Below are 21,465 nucleotides of genomic sequence, written 5' to 3'. Positions count from 1 at the left end.
TTCTTGGCTTGTAATAATAATCAACATTATATATAACAGAGATAATGGGACATTATTCTCTAATCCCTAGCATTATGGAGATCCTGGAAATGGTTAGTCAATGTGATGTACATTGTTGGTTTCTAATATTCAAATAAAAAACTAGAATCAAAAGAAATAATACTATTGTGAAAAGCTTCTTAAACATCTACTAAGCTCTAGTGTGGGTCAGTTATTCCCACATCTTTTGAGAGAGGACTGCTAAAGTTTGACTCAGGAGTCAAAGAAGTTTGTTAACCTTCCTGTGTGAGTTTCCTCATCTGTAAAATGGAAAATAGAGAAAAAAGTAGCACTATCTCTATCTCACACCTAGCGTCTGGCTTAACAAAAAGGTCAGTATGTGTAAGATATATAAATATATATATATATACACACACACACACAAGATACACATTAACCATTAATATTAACTATTACATCTTTTGTTCTAAAAGATGATCATTGTACCTGAAATTCATTATGGATTTATGTATTATCTAAGATCTCTACTGTTTATTTTATTGTTATTTTATTACTTTGATTTTACTTTATGGGGTGGTGGCCTTGTTAACTTGTGCTATGAACATTTTTAAAAATTTAATTTAACTTGATGTTGCTGAAAATTAACCAGCATGCTAGCCAAGTGCTCTACCATTGAGTTGCAACTTTAATCTTTTATTCTTTTATAAATTACTTCTTCAGAATTATGGGCTGAATTTTATGATACTTTTTATATATTGACTTCTTAATTTGCTATCTTAAGTTGTGTGTACACCTAAGCTTACAAATTTGTCTCATGGAGGCTTTTCATATTTTGGAGCAGATACATTCTTGCATAAACACAAAGAATGTATAGTATTGTATAACTGAGAGCCACTAACCTACATGTAATGGTATCAGGCCTTATAAAGTAAGGCAACTAGCAAACTTCTTCTGATACAAATGAAAAGAACCATAGCCCGTGCACAGTAGGATGAAAAGTTTGTGCAGGGAAGGAAAAGCAGTAGATAACCTTACCTCACTCAGTTCATGTTGTCTCTGCATCTTCTTTTCAAATGTAGATTTCATTTGTGTAAGTAACTCATACTGAGAGAGAAAAACAAGAATGGTGTTTAAGTCCACTTTAAAACTGTAGATAGTTCTTGAAAATGACCATTAACTTACCTTATCTAAAACAGTTTGCCTTTTGGCTTCCAAACTGGGCTCCAAGAGGAGATTTTTTCCTGTGAGACAAATATCTGGTTTATTTCCAGGTAAAGATCAAATTTCTCTCATGAAATGTGAGCTGAAGTAAGGAAGACATACTTGCTAATTCCTCAATACTTTTTACTAAGTCATCCTTGTCATTAATAATTTGTTTTAGTTGAGGTAAACTGAGAAACTGTTCTAGTAATACTTCTTCTTGTTCATTCATATCTGTCAGTTGTGACACACTAGAACATAAAAGAAAAACACAGGTTGTTAATTAGTCATCTTTTTCTCTATATTCATAATTTAAAATTTCATTTGGTTGACAGGATTCTAAGTAACTTCTACATGTACACATAAGAATGTTAAGAGCAATAAAACATCAACCATATTAAAAGTAGAGGCTGGGAAGGTGGCTCAGTGGTAGAGCGCTTGCCTTGCATGCCTGAGGCCCTGGGTTTGATTCCTCAGCACCACATAAGCAAAAAAAAAGCCGGAAGTGGCGCTGTGGCTCAAGTGGTAGAGCGCTAGCCTTGAGCTGAAGAGCTGAGGGACAGCGCCCAGGCCCAGAGTTCAGGCCCCACGACTGGACCCAGCCCCCCCCCCGCAAAAAAATTATAAAGTAGATGGTTAATATTCTCAAGTGAGCTTGAAAAAATGAATTCTGACTCAATAGACTTTCTCATAGATCTTTTTCTTTGAAGATACAACTGTAGGTAATGTTCATAATTACACAGACATGAAATTAACAATAAAAATGAACAAAAAACCATATAGCAAAAGTATGAAACTAGGATTCTCCCTTATTCAACTGAGACTCCTTAAAAATAATAAAGCAGTGATATCGTTAGATATTTTTCCTTGTTCTTAATTCTGTGGAACTGCTTTCTTTGGTTTCCCTGATAGGAACTAACTTATAAGATTTAAGCTATTTATTTAAGATACAAAGCAGAACATATTAGTACTATGGTAAATTTAAAACATTAAAAATCCACTGACAGGTTAACATTAGAAGACCCCTCCCTTGTCATATGTGTACTTGGAAGGGTAAGGGAGATAGAAGAGAGGATAGTTACTGTGGTATTTTGGCTTGTAAAGAACGTTCATGGGAGGCTGGTCTACTGAGTTAGCTTCAGACCTTGTAATTGGCTAACTTCAAGGATATATTGGCGAAAATAGGACTAATAATATCTTCCTAGACACTACAGGGTAAGCAGTCTCTGCTACTATAGTGTATCAAATTTGACAAGGACTAAGGTGCATGAGCAGCAGACAATGCTGTGATTCTTTAGCTGTCAAAGTAAGAGACGTAGTTACAAATGTATCTGTATGTATACACATGTTCATAAAGGATGAACAAAAATAATGGATGGTTAAAGACAAAACCAAAATGAGTGCTTGTGGGGAAGGGAACTGGGTGGAGGGGATATGGTTGTTAGCTGAATCTTTCTGGTCTTTTTAGTTTTGGCCCTGAAGTCATATGAAAACATATTTAATTTTTTTAAGGGGAAAAATTAGACTAAAATAAATGAATTCCTATGGAAATAAGTATTTTTTTCTAAGCGATATAATCATCCAGTTAAGTATTACTTGAAGAGAAACAGTATTTGGTTAGCAACAATGTTTCTTCAGGACAGAACTATTGAAAACAGAAACAGGAGATGAAAACAAAAGCTTAATCTATACACAGGAGTCTTAGTAATAATTGCTAGGCCCTGGTGGCTCATGCCTATAATCCTAGCTGCTTAGGAGGCTGAGATCTAAGGATCAAAGGTCAAAGCCAGCCCATAGCAGGAGAGTCTAAGGGTCTATGACTTCCAATTAACCACCAGAAAGCTAGAAATGGAGCTGCTGTGGTTCAAGTAGTAAAGCACCATCGTTGAGCAAAAAGGAGCAGTGCTCAGGCAGAGTTCAAGCCCCACTGCAGGCACATACACACACACAAAAATATCTCTGCAATAATCGTATTATTTTTAAAAAGAACATGAGCCCGTCAGAGAAACTGATGGCCCTAAGTCTGGGAAAAGACATGCTCACAAGGAGGCCCAGCATTTACTTTTTCAGAAATGACAGAGAAGCCACTTTCTCACTCATCAGAGCTTCTGCATCTTGCCATTTTTTAAAAAACAATTATGTCATTCTTAGTATCTAGAAAAATGCCTAGAAATGGGCTACTCAATGAATACATTCTATAAGTCTAAAACTACTTTATAAAATGTTCTCACAGACAAGCACAATACAGGAATAGTGAAGATTTTAAAAAATCTTTTTATTTAACATAGCTATAAAATGAGCATCTACTTTATAGTTTAAAATACACAATGATCCAAATTGTACTCTCCCCATTTGTTTTTACCTTAATTCTGAGAGTTCTGGAAACGCATCAGGGACATCTGGCATCTTGTACCCAAAACCGTTTTGGCTTATCTGAAGAAGATTTTAAAGGGTATTAAATTTCAGCCATCTTACTGTTCCTATTTACTTATAAAAGTAATTTTCATGCTTGTTCATCAGCAGTCACTCTTACTACTTGGGCCACTCTGCCAGCCCTTTCTTTACATCAGTTATTTTTACGATAGAATCTCGCTTTATATCCAGGCTGGTCTGGGCTGCAAACCTCCTATTTAGGCTCCTCTCTGTCCCTAGGATAACAAACACAGGACATGGTGCCCATCCTTTGTACTTTTACATAGCTCAGGATGATAGGTATACACCACTGTGCCCAGCCATCAGTTTCATGGAGTCTCACAAGGTTTTTATGCCTGAGCTGGTTTCAAACCATGACCCCACAATCTCCATCTCCCATGTAGCAAAGGGATTACACATCTGAACCACCATGCATGGCCCATAATTATTTTTACTAAGATATCTTCATCCTTGCACTTCACTTTACCCCCCACCCCTTCTTTCAACCTATTTTTTTTTCAGCATAACTTTTGCATATAACTTGGGTTTGTTTTGAGGGCTTCAAAAGATCCCATGATAGCTCTCCTTCATAAGCAAGTATGTGGCTGTAAAATAAATCTCTTCAGTATACTTGTGACTGTAGATTCCACTGCTACAGAATATATTTTTCTCTAAGGAAATATACTAAATATAGAAAAACTTCATAAACTCGGCAGTGTGAACAGTTATACATCTAAGATAGACAGATGAGGCACTAGGGCAGATACATATGCAATTGTTTTGAAGACTTTGAAAATTTTTCTTAAAATTTTGTTAATACTAATTGTAGTTTATTTATATACTAACCTATTAATAGAATGACAAAATGTTTGGTTTTTTGGGGGGTCTGGTCGTGAGGCCTGAACTCTGGGTCTGGGCGCTGTCCCTCAGCTCTTCAGCTCAAGGCTAGCGCTCTACCACTTGAGCCATAGCGCCACTTCCAGCTTTTTTCTTTTTGCTTATGTGGTGCTGAGGAATTGAACCCAGGGCCTCATGAATGCAAGGCAAGCGCTCTACCACTGAGCTACCTTCCCAGCCCTGATAAAATGTTTTGAGCCAGATGCTAGTGGCTCACACCTATAATCCTACTCAGGAGGCTGAGATCTGAGGTTCACGGTTCAAAGCCAGCCCGGGCAGGAAAGTCTGTGAAACTCTGATGCTGTAGCTCAAGTGGTAGAGCGCTAGCCTTGAGATGAAGAGCTGAGTGACAGCGCCCAGGTCCAGAGTTCAAGCCCCACAACAGACAAAAAAAAAAAAAAATCAATTTTGGAAAAACAAAGTCCATTTGGTTATATATTCTTAAATGATTACAAACTCTGAAATTGGTAGTACTGGATAATAACATTTTACAATAGAATATTAACATTACTACAAGTGATAGTCATTAAGTAAAAACTGAAGGTTATAGAATCCCTTTGTATTTTATGCACAGACTCACCATTCTCTTCTGTGTAATACCTTGAAAAGCAAACCCATCAGGTCACCCTCTTGCCTTTCTTCAACTACTTTCTTTAGAACATACAATTTTTAAACAAATAGGATGTTTGAAGCCCTTGGAATACTACAGAAAACATTCTTCAATCTACACTTTGCCTCCTATATGATTATTTCTTGCGGCTCTGCTACAGCCTGACAGCCTACCTGACAGCCTATCTGACAGAAAGGCCTGACATAGGTGGTCCACAAAATGCTATCTGGCACATCCACAATGCTTTTGTCAATGTTACAGCCCCTCACACAATGTCTTATACTTCCTTCTGTTATCCTGGCAAATTTACAACCATCAAATCCCTCAAGCATGAATTCAATCATTTACTTATCTACCTCATTGTTATTAAGCATTTGTTATATGCATGAAACATGGTTGAAGACGCTAGAGATAAAATGGTTAAAAAACAGTTGGTACTAGTTCTACCTTGGTCCCTGAGAGCCACGGCCATTCCACCATTCCCACATATGCCTCCACCATAACTCTGTATCATCTATTTTACAAGTCCATCATTTCTAATTATTTGATTATTTCACGGTTATGTCTTCAAATGTTTACCTGAGTTAAAAAATATAACAATTTTTAAATTTTTTTTTGCCTAGTTAGTAGCTGACTTTATCATTAATGTATGCTGATTAAATACATATTAAGCAGATCACAAGGATACCAACCGGTGTTGAAGTTTCCATTGTGGGAACAGGCAATGGCAGACTTGAAAGGACAGCAAATGTAGGAGCAGCAGGCTTGGCTGTTGTATAACTTGTTGTTGAAGAAGAAACAGTGTCAGCAACAGACAAAGAAGTGATGTTCCTGTTAGCTTCTTGAGGAGGATATGCAGGAAGAAACGGAAAACCCTGAGAAGCATAAGGAGGCAGCCCACCTGGGTTACTATACAAGCTAAAGAGAAAAGAAAAGAAACATTAACTCAGATGTCAGGGGAAAAAACATGAATTTTTCTTTAAAAATTTCTTCAATAAAAATCTAGTTTTGCAGGTGATACCTATCATAATTATATGACAAAATGTTATGTAAATGGATAAGATATAAACTCCTAGAAAGAGAACTATAATTTCTATGAGAAAGGAAAAATTTGCTAAGAAGCATACAATTCAAAAGGTCAGAGCAAGCAAGTAAGCTGAGTTTCTGAGTTCCTGTATTCAGTTTTAGTTTCTTCATAGAATGAAAAACATGTAATCCAGAAAACATATGCAGATGGATGCTGATAAGTAGTAACTTTGATTGTGTTTGACAAAATCTAACTGAATGACAATTTTCTAGAATGCTTTAAAGGAAAATTAAACTTTTCTGCCTGAGCAGGCCTCAAACTAGATCCTCTAGATCTCAGCCTCCTGAGTAGCTAGGATTATAGGTATGAGCCATCAGCACCTAACTAATTTCTCTAGTCTATGAAGATTTCCTATAAACTGATGGTGGGCTAACAATGCAATAGCAAAGTAGAAATAGAAGAATACATAGATAGATGTTACAGAATAAAAACATCTTTTAAGAATAGTAAAAGAGGCCTAGGAAGGTGGCTCAGTGGTAGAGTGCTTGCCTTATATGCATGAGGCCCTGGGTTTGATTCCTCAGCACCACATAAGAAGAAAAAGCCAGAAGTGGCTCTGTGGCTTAAGTGGTAGAGTGCTAGCCTTGAGCTGAAGAGCTGAGGAACAACGCCTAGCCCCAGAGTTCAGGCCCCATGACCAACAACAAAAAAAAGTAAAAGATGTCCAATTTCACTATTTGATAAACACACTAAAAGTATATTAATCACTTTTTGCCTATCAATGGGAAAAGATCCCTTTTCAACACAATCCTCTACTGGAAAGGATTGCATAGGAGTAGAGACTAGTACAACTGTTATGGAGTGAAATTTTGCAGTATTTGTCAATATAACACATGTGCAGTCAATGTTAGCATTTTTTAAATTTAAAAATTTTAAAGTTAAACATTTTAAAATTTAATATAGTACAGGGAGCTCTGAAGAGAGGTGAGACATATAAGAAATATCAGAATAAACAAATGTAACTGTCAGAAGGAAATCTTGCTAATACATTATAGTATTCCTATAAAATGAAAACTTTTGTGGCCATAAAAAATAATGAGGAATTAGCCGGGTGCTGGTGGCTCACACCTGTAATCTTAGCTACTCAGGAGACTGAGATCTGAGGATCACAGTTCAAAGCCAGGCGGGGAAGGAAAGTCCGTGAGACTTGTATCTCCAATAAACCACTAAAACCAGAAGTGGCACTGTGGCTCAAGCAGTAGAGCTGAAGAGCTGAGAGATAGCGCCAAAGCCCAGAGTTCAAGCCCCATGACCGACAAAAAAAAGAGGTATTATATCTACTAACATAGAAATGCTCCAAACCACACTACTTAGTGATAACAAAGCAATGGAACAGTATGTTACTGCCTGTGTGTTAAGAAGAATAAAATACTACAAATACTCCTTACACATACATAAAATACCTCAACAAATACATATACATCTCTAAACAACTTGGGGGAGAAAAATGAAGTTGCAAAGGAAAAAATATGGGGCAGAGAGACTTTTAGATTGAATCCCTAGACTTCTTCAAGCCATACCAACTAATTAAAAAAAAAGTAAAATAAAAATTGGTCCCTAGTCCAATTACAGACTCAGAAAAATGTTATCATTATTTTAACTAGAAGTTCAATGGTAATAAGTTATGCATCCTAAATAGTTAGAAATTACTTTTACTCAGAAAACTACCAAAAACAGTAAGCCAAGAAACTAGGAGATAGTTGTAGAGATAAACTTGAAATAGAGATAAGAAAGTAAAGGAAAATGTAAAGAAAACAACAAGAGGAGGACTCTAGATGCTCAGAATAGAGAACCAAAAGTAAAGCACTGTCTGCAAGAGGCAAAACCAACAACAACAACAACAACAAAAACCAAAAAACACAACAAAGAATGATCAAACCCAGTGATTACCTGACTGGTAATGTTAAAAACAAAATGGGTGATGAAATATTTTTATTTTTGTGGAAGTTTAAGTTCTTAAAGTTTAGGAAGATATGGAAAATTAAAAACAGCTAAGAAAATAATGGCAATGGAACATTTGAAATCAAAAAGTAAAAATGTTAAGTCTTTGCTCCGTGACAGATAACAATTAGAGAGTGCAATAATGATAACACTAACTATACAATGGAAGAAAGGGGTAACATTGTCCAATCACCTGAATTGTGAAATGGTAACCCCTCTGTACAAAACCTTAATAACAATAAAATTATATTGAAATAATAACTTTAATCATAGACTTATGGCAAAAATCAAGATAATTACACTAGAGGACAAAGAGGACGAAGAAGAAGTTTTATACAAGAAAGTTAAAACCAGATCTAGTATGAGGTCAGTAGATAATATCTATATGAAAGACTCAAGAGATAGTACCATGTATATATCATTTAGAAAGATGAAAGTAATTATTAGAAATAGCTGAAGTTGGAAAACATTATTGCTCCTGAAAATGTGGATATATTTCTGAGGAGGTGAGAATGTGGAAATTGGATTTTCTTTGAACATTAATTCTAAGTATATTGACTTACTTGATAAATGAAAACACATGCACATGTTGTTAGTTATTAAGATACTATGAAAAAAAAACTTACTATGGAAATGCTGTTGAAGCGGGAGCTAAAACAGGAGGATTCTTCCAAAACTCATCCAACAGACTCTGGATAATTTTTCCAAGATCTGAGTGCATTGTAAACTGAAAGTAACAGTAATACATAATGATTAAAATCACTTTCAAAAAGTGATTATAAAAGTCTCATTGGAATAATGTCATTCTCATTCTTAACCCACTGTTGCAGGTCAAGAATAAACAGAAAAGCAAATAGTATTGTGTCAACTCAAGGTAACAGCAATCCACAACATACATCATTTGCTTATAGAATCAATACTATAGGTATTTGATAATTAGCAAATCAGTGAAATGTCCATTCAATCAATAATGGAGATAAAACACTTTACTGTTTATAGTAACAAGAAGGTTTAAAGGCAAATACAGAGAGTATATTAATGTACAGTCCTTTACATTAATCAGCTATAACATATCCAAGGACTTCAATTTAGTCTTAAGTAATAATAGTCTTAGCTACTAAAAACAATAAAAAATATTCTGGATAGTTATTGATTCTGAAAGAATTTAAAAACATAAAAGTATTTAGTAAAGAATAGATTTGTCATATTACTCTGAAATAAGTCATACATACATTGCTTACTAATGGAGAAGTAACATATATCCCTTGTTTATCCATTAAATGATGTCGGATTGGTGGATAAACACTGATCACTGGTTTTTCCTGAGGAAACTGTGGAGGAAGTAGTCTGGCAAAGATACACAGATATAAAATAAAACCAGTTTGTTATGTTATACAGACACAATCTAAAACAAAGCTAGCTAAAAGTAAACAAATTTTCACACTTCATATGGATTCTTTAGTAATACTGATCTGCAATGGTTAAACTGCCTGAAAATATACAAAAGATTTCATGTTAGCAATGAGATTATACAGCAATTCAACATAGTGTAATTTATGTGGAATACAGATTCTGTAAATTATAGAATCGTCTATGTACTACGTCAACTACATGCTTTTATATTCAATTTGCCAAGCTGAACAAACTCTAAGCTAAAATTTAGATCATGTTTCTATCAAGTGAATCATACAAATCCAGTTTGATGATTTTATTGTATTATAGGTTATGTCCCAATAGTTTCCTTACAAATTTTACAATAAGAAATTAGGAAATTATTTTTGCAAAGCTGGCAAGGATGATTTTAATATATATTCTACTTCAAAATGGAAGAAAATAGGATTGAAATATTGTAGTAATCATTATGACTTGGTTCTGACTCCAAATAGTAAATTCTTGAACTCTTTTAGAACCTTGACATATAATCTTAAAAAATAGGACATCAACTCTTGTTTCCAATCCTGCAGAACTCAGAATATCTCCCTGCTCCTCTGCTGGCTCAGAAAACTACTGTTGCCATCACTATGAAGAAGAAAACTGGGTCTTCCACTTAGCTCTTTCAGGGCATTAAGGGAGAAATGAAAATAGTTCAGTGACACAGCTAAAGATTTTCAAACTAGTTTGGCCTCTGAGCTAGCCACTTTGGGTTTGTATCCTAAACATTTTCTGTAATTTATTCTCATTTACAGGTCTGCTAATGGAGCTTCATAAAGCTTATAACATTGCTTTGTGCTTAAATTCATTCGTGAAACTAGTATTTAATAAGGACTCCTATGGTCAGGCACTATGCTAGACAATGAGGTTATAAAAGAAGAATAAGGCAATTAATTAATTAATTAATTTTTTGGTCGGTCATGGGGGCTGAACTCTGGGCCTGGACGCTGCCTCTCAGCTCTTCAGCTCAAGACTAATACCCTACCACTTGAGCCACAGTGCCACTTCTGGCTTTTTCTGCTTATGTGGTGCTGAGGAATCGAACCCAGGGCCTCATACATGTAAGGCAAGCACTCTACTACTGAGCCAACTTCAGTGATGTTAAGTTTTTCATTTTCACTAAATTAAACTAATTTGTAAATTATAGTTACTCAAAATAAATGTTAAGCTGTTTACATCTAACATTAAGTAAGACAGAATGCAAAACATCTCGAATCTTTAAGACAAAAAATAAGATACAATTCTACTCACATATTAATGTTAATTGTCAAGTTGTTTACAGTGAAGGGCAATCTGTATTCCACATCTTTCTGTATTTCAGCTATACTGTACAAGAAAATGTAGAAAAAAATTACCAAAAAGGATGAAACCACCACTATTAAAAATTAATGTTTTTTCCTTCAATTTAAAAAAATTAATGTTAAGTAAATGTTTAGACTATAACTACTTCTAAATTTTTGTACAGAATCTGCATAGACCCCATAACTTGCATCCAGAGAAAAATCATGACAGAATTATCAAATCAGCAGACAATAATACTTTGAAATATCCATGGGGTAAGGCTAAGATGGTAAGGAAAACAGGCAAGAAAAACTTAAATTAGTACCAGATTATATCTGTTTATCTAATTTATTATCAGTAGAGGAATTGTTAGTTCTCTTATTAATATCTGTCAACAAGGCATCTGTGTCCATGATACTCTGCTACTATCCAGTTACAGAGACAGCTACTATCTAAGTCTTAACAGTCCTATGATAGAAGCTGCTGACTACATTCAAAAATCAAGTATTCCCCCTTCTTCCTAAGAGAAACCTGATTTTATTCTGGTTCTAGTCTTTTTTTTTTTTTGTAACTACTTCTTTCAAAAGACTGAAGTCTTAATAGCCAATAAAGTTTATAGGGAAGTTTGTGGGTGGATTTGCAGAGAAGTACTTTACAGAACAGAAAACTGGTCTGAGCTCATTTTGCCTTCTTTGCCTTCTTTTGGCTTCCTGCTTAGACCTGATGGCTGGAGTTCTAAAAGCCATTCTGGACTATGGGTGACCATGGGGATATGACATGCACTAAGTAGGCTAAGCAGGATGAAAGTCACTTGAGTGCTTGACGAAATAGCCAGAATGGTAATTTCCTTCATGTGAAACCCAAACAAGTTTTTATCTTGATTAAGAGACCATTTGAGGGGTTTTTGTTACTGGCAGCAGAGTAAAAAGCCTCTTAAACCTTTCAAGTCAGGTATCTGGGTTTGAATTCTGCATCTACCAGTTACTTGCTGTGGAATTATGAACGAATTATTAAATCTAAGCCTTCTCTCTCAGATGGGATAGAGGGTTGTTAAAAACGTCTACCTAAAACTGTTAAGGCATAGTACCAGGCAAGTATCACTCAATAGCTTAACTATTAAAAAAAATTTTTTTAGAACATGGGCCCTGTCTAGATTTGTGGTATTGACATTTAAACTCATCAGTTTTTCAAACGCTGTTTGGACTTTTAAAAGAATTTTCATAAAAACTATCAGAATAGATTTGATCAAAATAACTTTTTATTTAAAAATTTCAATTAAGAACTATCTATATCCAGTTCATTTTCCTGCTATTATGTTTTAAACACTTATTACAATTTTTACACATTTTCTTTATAATGGAGATATTGAAGATAACAAAAGGTGACATTTAGTGAAAAGTGAATTCCATTAGCAAATTTCAAAACCAGTAAAACAGCACCCTAGTAATACATTTTTACTAGTGGTGTTAGGCAAATTGGCAGGCAGGAATTTGCTTTAACTTTTTTTGTCAGTCATGGGACCTGAATTCTGGGCCTGGGCACTATCCCTCAGCTCTTCTGTTCAAGGCTAGTGCTCTACCACTTGAGCCATGGCACCACTTCTAACTTTCTGCTTATGTGGTGCCTCATGTATGCAAAGACAAGCACTCTACCACTGAGCCACCTTCCCATCACCCCCCCCCCTTGAACTTAATTAAAACAAGAATCACTTTCTAAATATTCATTACAAATGTGACTCTTATTTAAAAGCATATTCAATGGGTAGATAGAAAAAGAGTGAAAGGAATATTTGGCAGAAGGAAGTCCTTAAGATGCCTGGATTCTGGGCAAACCTCAACCACCTGAAGCCATTGTCTAAGGATTTGGAATTTAAGTCTTAGAGGACTTAAGAATTGTCCTTTTGAGTACTTACCTCCCATTTCTTTTATGAGGAGCAGGTAATGATTTAGCTTTCTACTTCTCCCTACTTTAACACAGTTAAAACGAAAAGAATGCTGCAATGAACATTGTATATAGCCAACCCAGATGCCCCTCAGTAGATGAATGGATCAAGAAAATGTGGTGTGTTGGGGCTGGGAAGGTGGCTCAGTGGTAGAGCCCTTGCCTTGCATGCCTGAGGCCCTGGGTTCGATTCCCCAGCACCACATAAGCAAAAAGAAAAAAAGCCCGAAGTGGCGCTGTGGCTCAAGCGGTAAAGCGCTAGCCTTGAGCTAAAGAGCTGAGGGACAGTGCCCAGGCCCAGAGTTCAGGCCCCACGACCGGACCCCAAAAAAAAAAACAAAAAAACCCAAAAACTTGGGAGGGGGTAAAGGGGGCAGAAAGTGGGAGAAAAATGAGGGAAGGGTAACAATGCTTGAAAAGAGTACTCATTAACTTACGTATGTAACTGTAACCTCTCTGTACATCACCTTCACAATAAAATTCAATTAAAAAAAAAAAAACCACAAAAACTAAAAGAAATCCTTGCTAATGCTTAAGTATCCAAAAATTAAATTAAGTTACTAAAAAAGGGCAAAGATTATATAAATATTTAAAGACTTCATGTCCATAAAACAACCACTTTTATAGTTTTCTATTTTTCTACATTCACATCATGCTTGTAACACAATACAATCGTATAATTGGCTCTATTCCTTAATAATTTATCACTCTTAATTTAAATATTGATATTCGGATTGATCATTTCAATGACTGAAAGTATTTTAGTATGATACTATTATTTAATGTGTTCTCTGTGTTGATTTTTTCCAAATTTTGCCATAATAAAATCATGCTATGTGTGATAAATTAACTATATCTTTATGTTAATGGTAATACTTTAAAATGGTAAAAATGTATATAAATAGGTAGACAGAATGACAGGACATACAAAAAGAAAGCCTGAAAGTTATGTTTTGGGTGGGCCTCACCATTTTAATCATCCATAAACAAGGTCTAATCCACATATAAGAACTACCATTTTGAATCTTTTTAATTCCCTTTTCCTGCATGGGGAGCAGGAAATATTTCTATTTCTCCCAATTTTAACTAAATCCTTTACTAAGTCCTTGCTAAACTTTTCACACTGTGATTTTCTCTCTCGCCTTTTCTCCTTTCTCTCCCCACAGTGCTCTCCCCCTTCTCCCCCAGTCTCGGAACCTCAAATCAAAGCCTGGGTGCTGTCCCTGAGCTTCTGTACTCAAGGCTAGCGCTTACCACTTGATCCACTGCTCCTTCATCTCCTTCTCCAACCCCTTCTCCCCCAGTCTCGGAACCTCAAATCAAAGCTTGGGTGCTGTCCCTGAGCTTCTGTACTCAAGGCTAGTGCTTACCACTTGATCCACTGCTCCACTTCAGCTTTTTGGTGGTAAATTGGAGACAAGAGTCTCAGGGACTTTCCCTACCTGGGGTGGCTTGGAACCATTATCTTCAGATCTCAACCTCCAGAGTAGCTAAGATTACTGGCTTGCACCACTGCTGTCCTGCTGATTTTTTTTTTTCTCCATAAACGCCATCTCAAGGACCTGAGATTTTGCATGGAACAGGGAAGTTGAGGAAACCCCTCATCTATCCTGTGGTGATAATTTTAACTCAGTGCCTCTGATTTTTTTCAGGGACAAATTAAACTAAACTACAAGACACTGTGAGTGGTCCATGCCTGCAATCCCAGCTACTCCAGAATCTTGAGATCTTAGTATCCTAGTTTGAAGCCAGCACGGGCAGGCAAATCAAAGATACTCTTATCTCAAACAGGCCAGTAAAATTCTGTGTGGCTCATGGGTGGAGGACCAACTCTTTTTAAAAAAACAAAACAAACTAGAAAACTGGAAGTGGCGCTGTAGCTGAAGTGGTTGAGTGCTCCCCTTGAGCTGAAGAGCTGAATGACAGCGCTCAGGCCCAGAGTTCAAGCCCCACAACCAAAACATAAGTAAATAAATAAATTTACTTTATTGTTACTAAAAAGGGATGTACAGAATAGTTCTAATTACATGAGTCAGGCAAAGAGTACATTTCCTTTCATATAGTGTCTTTTGTTTCCTCACTCCCCAGAGGATCAGCTTTGAGTGAAAAAGCTAAGCAGAGCACTAGGCCTTAAGTTCAAGCCCCAGTACCTGCAAACAGATCAGATCAATCAAATCAGTCAATAAATAAATGGATAACTTCATTAATCAGGTTACATTAACTAACCAGTATTCTTATATTTTTTGGCAGTCCATAAAACATGATTTAAGATTTCTTTAGGGAATAAACAATTACTGCTGGTTTTTATTTTGTGTAAAATGGAATTTCTCAAGACAAAAATTCAACTGAATAGTTACCATATATCTAGCAGGAAATAAGACATACAGGGTGCATATATTTCTAGTGAGTCTATGGTGATCTTTGCTCTAAAGGAGTACTCAGCTTAATGTGAAAGCCGACTGACATTTTATTATATTATAATGACGATTAAGTAGTTGCACAAAGGGGTTACAATTCCATAAGTCAGATTTTGAATACAATGCTTCTTGGTCAATGTTATCCCTCCTTCCCAACCATCCAAGGCCCCTTCTCTTGAAACCACCTCTGGGAGACAAAAGCTATCTGTTAAACCACACCTGGGGACCTTTCTGTAACCAGGCCAGGTGAGAAATTACTGGCCCTGGGCTAACTTCCTCCTTGCTTAACCAGACCCCCTTACAACACGTCTACAGAATCTTACTCACAAACCAATGCTGCTGTTGAACTTGCCTTTATAGTCAGCCTGGCAGTTTATTCCTGAATAAAGCTTGCTTTGGCCTGAACCTAGTTCTGCTCTCCTTTCAGCAGATCTTACACCTTCCTTCTCCCCCATTTTCTCCTCCTGTCTCTACCCTCTGGCTATATAGTTCATTTTAAAAAATATAATGCACATTGAATATAATGACTTCATTTGCTTACCATTCTTCCCTCCATTCCTGTGAACCTCCCCCTTTACCCAATCCCCAAGCAAGTTTCCACTTCCTAGTATTTGTTTTGATAAACTGTACTAAACTTGCTCAGAGGGATTATTCCTTGGCTTTCCTCCCCAAAGTGTATGCTCCTTTCATTTGTATGTAAATGCACTGAATCTGGTATATGTTATCACACATAGTTATATTTATACCTAGCTTCCACATAAGAGAGAAAATATGTATGGCTTTTCTCTCTGAGCCTGGCTTACTTCAATTAACATGATTTGTTTCAGATATGTACATTTCCCTGCAAATGACATATTATTCTCTCTAATGGAGGAGTAGAATTCCACTGTACATATGTACCACATTTTCTTGATCCATTTATCCACTGTAGGGCATCCTGGGCTGTTTCTATAAATAGTGAAGCAATGATATACAAACACCTTTGCCCTATCTTGACTTGTAATGCACTGAGTAGATGACTAAGAATGGTATCACTGGATCATGAGCGTAGTTCTATGTTTAGTTGCTTGTTTTTTGTCGGTTATGGGGCTTGAACCCTGGGCTTGAGCGCTGTCCCTCAGCTCTTCAGCTCAAGGCGAGCGCTCTACTGCTTGAGCTCGGTGCCACTTTCAGTTTTCTAGTGGTTTACTGGAGATAAAGAGTTTCTCAGACTTTCCTGCCTGGGATGGCTTTGAACCACAATCCTCAGATCTCAGTCTCCAGAGTAGCTAAGATTAGAGGTGTGAGCCACCAGCACCCGCTATGTTTTGTTTTTTGAAGTTTCCAAACTACCTTCCACAGTGGTTGTGCTAGTTTACATTCCCACCACATGACATCTTAAAGATGAATTCGTCAACAAAATCCTGAAGTTTGTTAACATCCAGGTAATTCAATAGCTTATAGATAACCCTCCCAAATACAGGGTTCAGAAGCTTCAAGAAAGTAGGTACAGAATAGACAATTTGCTGTTCTCATCTGCATCTCTAAGACCAACATTATTTTTCAAAAGAAAATCCCTATTAGTGCTGAAAAGCAAAACTTCTATAAGACAAGAAATTCTGAAGATGCCTTGGAAGATAAAAGATTTACTCTTAAGGAAGAGTAAAAACAAACTAAACAAAGAGAAGCCCAACCTCAAACACATAATCAGCACCAAGTTGGAAACAGTTTGAAGGTTCTCCAATTTCTTGACTCAAATGGATGGAACCACGACTGCTGGAAGAGGGCAGGATAAGATCAATTCTCAGGGTAATTAATGAGTAACATGTGTAGCAGGTAGGTTAGAGAACTGTTCCTTTTTGTACGGTCTCTAGGAAAATGAGGATGCATTTTAACATATTAAAGACTTCAAAAAATTCTAAACTGCCTGAGAAATTCTAAACTGCTTAACTTTGTTCTCCAAAGGTGTGTGTTATACAGTACTTATTTAGTAATATTATCTGAGCAGTGTTCCACAGGACACATAGGATAATGATAGAATGTACAAAGGTGGAAAGAGCCATAGATACACAGAAGGAAGTACTACTAAAAAAAAAAATCAACCAAGAGTGAACATGTAGGAAATAAAGTAGACATCCACAGAAATAAAGCAGACATTCTACACAGAAGCAACACTACTAAAAAGGCTTCAGTTACAAAATAATAGACACCTACAAAAATTTGGATCTAGTACGCCTCCCAAAGATCTCATGAATAACATTTGGCCCTCAGAATGGCACTACTGAAAGGTGGTAAAAATTTTAAGAGGTAGGGGTTTTAGGTCATTGAGAATGTGTCCCTTAAGGTGCATGTGGGACCCAGTCTCCCCATTTTTCATATCTTGGTCATGCAATTAACAGTTTTGCCACACAAGTCCCCAAATCATCAAAACCTTGCTTTTCAGCAACCAATCATGGACTGAAACGATCTGGCTTCTCTTTAATGACTACTCTTTTTAAGTAACTATACCCTCTTCAGTTGCTCCTTTAACCAACTTTGTGCTGGTTATGTGTTTGGGGTTGGGATTCTCTGATTGGCAAAGCAGCCAGTAATAGGTATATCATTGCTTGAATGCTGTGCTGCATTGAAATTTGTGCTGTCAGATAGACTAGTTCCCAGCCTTTAAGTTTGGCTTTCCACATAGTCCCAGAGCATAAACCTAATGTAGTCAAATTCTTGCTGTGGAGTTATGTGGGTGTTTTCTGATCAAATTCATTCAGAGTTCCCAGTTCCACCTGAAATCTCACATTTCTCTCAGCATTCTGGTCTTATGAGTTCCTAACAGAACCACCTGTGAAGCTCCACTCATCATTCTAGGCTCTCTCTCACCCAGAGATTTCTAAATTCTTCCTAAAAACAACTTCAAAGCTTTGTCCACATTGTCTCAGGTAGTACTACAAAAATGAATACAATTCTCAGTGCCAGTTTTCTGTGTTAGCTTTCCAACACTGTTACACACATAAAGAGGAAAGGTTTATTTGGGGTGTCTGTTTTTGAGGTTTTTACACCATTTGGTTGGCTCCATTGCTTTTGGGCCCTGGCCACAGGGAGCACATCAATGTAGCAGCATATTTACCTTATGGCACGAATGTAAACAACAGAAGGGGTGAAAGCTCCAAGTCCCCTTCAAGGACACACCTTTAACAACCTAAAGCCTCTCACGAGGCTCCACTCCCAGAGCCTTCACAATTTCCCAACAGTACCACACAGGGAGCCTAAAATTTTATGGCAACAAGTTACGGTGATTTTATTACTTTTTTTTTTTGTCCTGGGGCTTGAACTTAGGGCCTGGGTAATGTCCCTAAGATTCTTTTGCTCAAGGTGAACACTCTACCACTTGAGTCACAGCTGTACTTCCAGCTGCTTTGGTGGTTAATTGGAGATCAGAGTCTCATGGAACTTCTTGTACCAGCTGGCTTCAAACATCAATCCTTAGATTTCAGCCTCTTGAGTAGCTAGGATTACAGATGTGAGCCACCAGTGCCTGCTATGTTCCATAAAGTTTAATCTCAAATACCTACACAGCAGCTAGGTAATGCACCCAAGCATTTATGTAAACATCAAAATCCTACATTCAAGCTAGGAAAGTACTTCAGTGGGAAAGCAAGTGCAAAGCAAGCCCAAGACTTATCCTCTGCCCTCCCTTCCACCCCCACCCCCTAAACAACAACAACAAAATCTTACATGCAGGAACTCCCCTAAATTTCCAGGTGGAAACTGGAAAATCAGAGGAATTATCTTGCCAAAGCTTAGCTAGTACGTGTCAGAACCAGAACTGGAATCCAGGAGTTTTATTATATAGATTCTATTCCCCTATGCATTTATTGATGCTTTAGTTCATTGTTTTCTGGATTTAGGGTGCTATTATATTGATGAGCATGAGGAATCAACTTTCACCATAGAGCATGGCAATAAGAGATTAGGAAGTCAATCTTCTCAGTTCAGTGATCTCAAGGCATATAAAGGTTACATGACCATCTAAGGACGCGCCACCATTTTATGACACATCTGCATCACTTGACTCCTTGCTCAAAGCAGCTTTCATTATGACTGTATTAGTGTAGCGAGTGGAAAACAAACCAAAAACATACAAAATTGTAACCCCAAAATTAGATACAGTACTCTTGAATATAGAAGTAACACCAAAATTATCATGCAATTATTGAAATGAATACAGAAGTACTTTATCTGCGAGATCCAGGTAAAAAGAAACAAGATTATTATTATTATTATTATATTATTATTATTATTTTGGTCCAGTGGTGGGGCCTGAACTCTGGGCCTGGGCACTGACTCTCAGCTCAAGGCTAGCGCTCCACCACTTGAGCCACAGCACCACTTCCGGCTTTTTTCTTTTTGCTTATGTGGTGCTGAGGAATCAAACCCAGGGCCTCATGCATGCAAGGCAAGCGCTCTACCACTGAGCTACCTTCCCATCCCCAAGATTATTATTTTTTTAACTTTGAATTTACAGTTAATTATAAATAATGGTTACTACTCATAGCACTGCTTCAAAATGTTGCTTTAGGAAAAAGGAAATTAGAAAGGAAAATAATTTACATATTGTGAGAAAAGAGAGACCTAGTTAGAAAAAAAGCCACTACTAAGACCATCTGTTTTTAATATTTTCTGAGTGTAGTTACAATCCAGAGAAATACTACATACCATACCAGGATTGGTAAGCACAATCACTTGGGACAGTCTCTAATACAAATAATTACCAACTAGAATAAGGTGGCTTTCAATCCTGAAGACTTATTTACTTAAACTACACTAGTTTGAGGAAGGGAATTTCCAGAGTTGGTTAAGCAGAAAAACATTATCCTTCCCTACCATTTGCAGCAGTCAGCTTAAGATCTAAGCAAGCCAGGTGGCTTAATGCCTTTAATCCTATCTACTGAGGGGGCTGAGATTTGAGGATTGCAATTCAAAGCCTTCAGGGACAAGAAAGTCCAAGTGACCCTTATCTCCAATTAATCACCAGAAACCGGGAAGTGGCTCAGGGCTCCAAGTGGTAGAGCAGAGCACTAGCCTTGAGCAAAACAGCTCTGGAACGGGCACCCAGACCCTGAATTCAGGCCCTACAACTGACAAATTAAAAATTAAAAAAAATTTAAACAGTAGGGTCCCAGGTAACAATAATATCTAAAATATGACAATTATTTCTTATTCCCAGCTGTTTTTCCACCCAGACAATTCTTTTTACTATGGAGAAATGTTTTAAGCAGCTTCAGACTTCCTCCTCCACTTCCCAGATAGCAAAATTAAGTAGAGTCCTACTTTGACAATAGGAGGTGGTGTTGAGATCATCACTGACGTAAACAATTATTAATCTCCTGGGACTGAAAGAGCCCAATCTCCACTAAGTTTGTGGCTCTGTGGAGTTTTTGGGGAGAAAGAATAATGGGATCAAAACAGATGCTCTCTAGAGAAGTCAGAGTGTCCTCGGTACAGCATCTTTACAATAAAAGTTTAAAAAAAGAAGTCAGAGTAAATGGATCTAGATAGGAAACCAACAGAATCTCATCAAATGAACTCCTTCATGAAGTTAAAGAAATAGTACAAGTAATGCTTCTACATATAAAGTTAGAAGTGTTAGGGATAAATTGAGTACCAACATAATTATTGCCCAGGCAATACAGGACTTGAGTCCAGGCTACAAATTTAAGTGTTTCCATTTTCATACCAGACCTAAGCATGTGATTAGGTTTTGGCTAAACACCTTTCTTCCTTCAAAGCAGTCATCAGCAGAATTTCTCCTCTTTGAGGTTGGTCCAAGAAGATAGAACTCCTATCCCCCAAAGCAAACCATAAAACCTATAAAAGCCACTCTCTTCCTGTTTACTTAGAAGACACTCATTCCAGAGAATCCTATCCCACATATACTTGAGAAGGAATGCTACAGAAAAGCCAAGAATCTAAACAGATCTTCATATGTTCCACCACCTCAGTTGACTACCATTTGTTCTATCATACCCTGTCCATTCCTTATTGAACTTAAGCATAAAAGTAAAGTTTTTCCTGAATCTTTAGGTTTTAGTTTCTGAAACCCACAATGTCATATTAAACTTTCACTAAGTAAATTTGTTGCTCTCTCCTCTTGTATCCTATCTTTCCTTATGGGAGAATCAATAGTGACCTCCTTGAGGAAAAATATCAATTACAATTTTACCCCACTACACTTCTGAAGTATTTGTAGAGAAAAATAAGAAAGAAAACAAAAACAAAAC

General features: G+C 36.8%; 1 protein-coding gene across 1 annotated transcript in view; it reads right to left on the bottom strand.

Moving 5' to 3' along the window:
- Vps37a (VPS37A subunit of ESCRT-I) overlaps positions 1 to 21,465 on the bottom strand; it is a 28,712-nt gene that overhangs the window by 5,375 nt on the left and 1,872 nt on the right. The window contains exons 2-9 of the mRNA XM_042702099.1: positions 10,830 to 10,904; positions 9,380 to 9,494; positions 8,774 to 8,874; positions 5,812 to 6,037; positions 3,563 to 3,633; positions 1,324 to 1,451; positions 1,183 to 1,241; positions 1,036 to 1,104 (exon numbers count right to left, since the gene is read on the bottom strand). Of these exons, the coding sequence (XP_042558033.1) occupies positions 1,036 to 1,104; positions 1,183 to 1,241; positions 1,324 to 1,451; positions 3,563 to 3,633; positions 5,812 to 6,037; positions 8,774 to 8,874; positions 9,380 to 9,494; positions 10,830 to 10,904 (844 nt within the window). The remainder of the gene's footprint in view (positions 1 to 1,035; positions 1,105 to 1,182; positions 1,242 to 1,323; positions 1,452 to 3,562; positions 3,634 to 5,811; positions 6,038 to 8,773; positions 8,875 to 9,379; positions 9,495 to 10,829; positions 10,905 to 21,465) is intronic.

This window comes from Dipodomys spectabilis, unplaced genomic scaffold, assembly GCF_019054845.1.
Source record: "Dipodomys spectabilis isolate Male_0828 unplaced genomic scaffold, ASM1905484v1 ptg000009l, whole genome shotgun sequence".
Taxonomy (NCBI): Eukaryota; Metazoa; Chordata; class Mammalia; order Rodentia; family Heteromyidae; genus Dipodomys; species Dipodomys spectabilis.
Note: the sequence above shows the minus strand (reverse complement) of the source record. Positions and strands in the feature narration are given on the sequence as shown.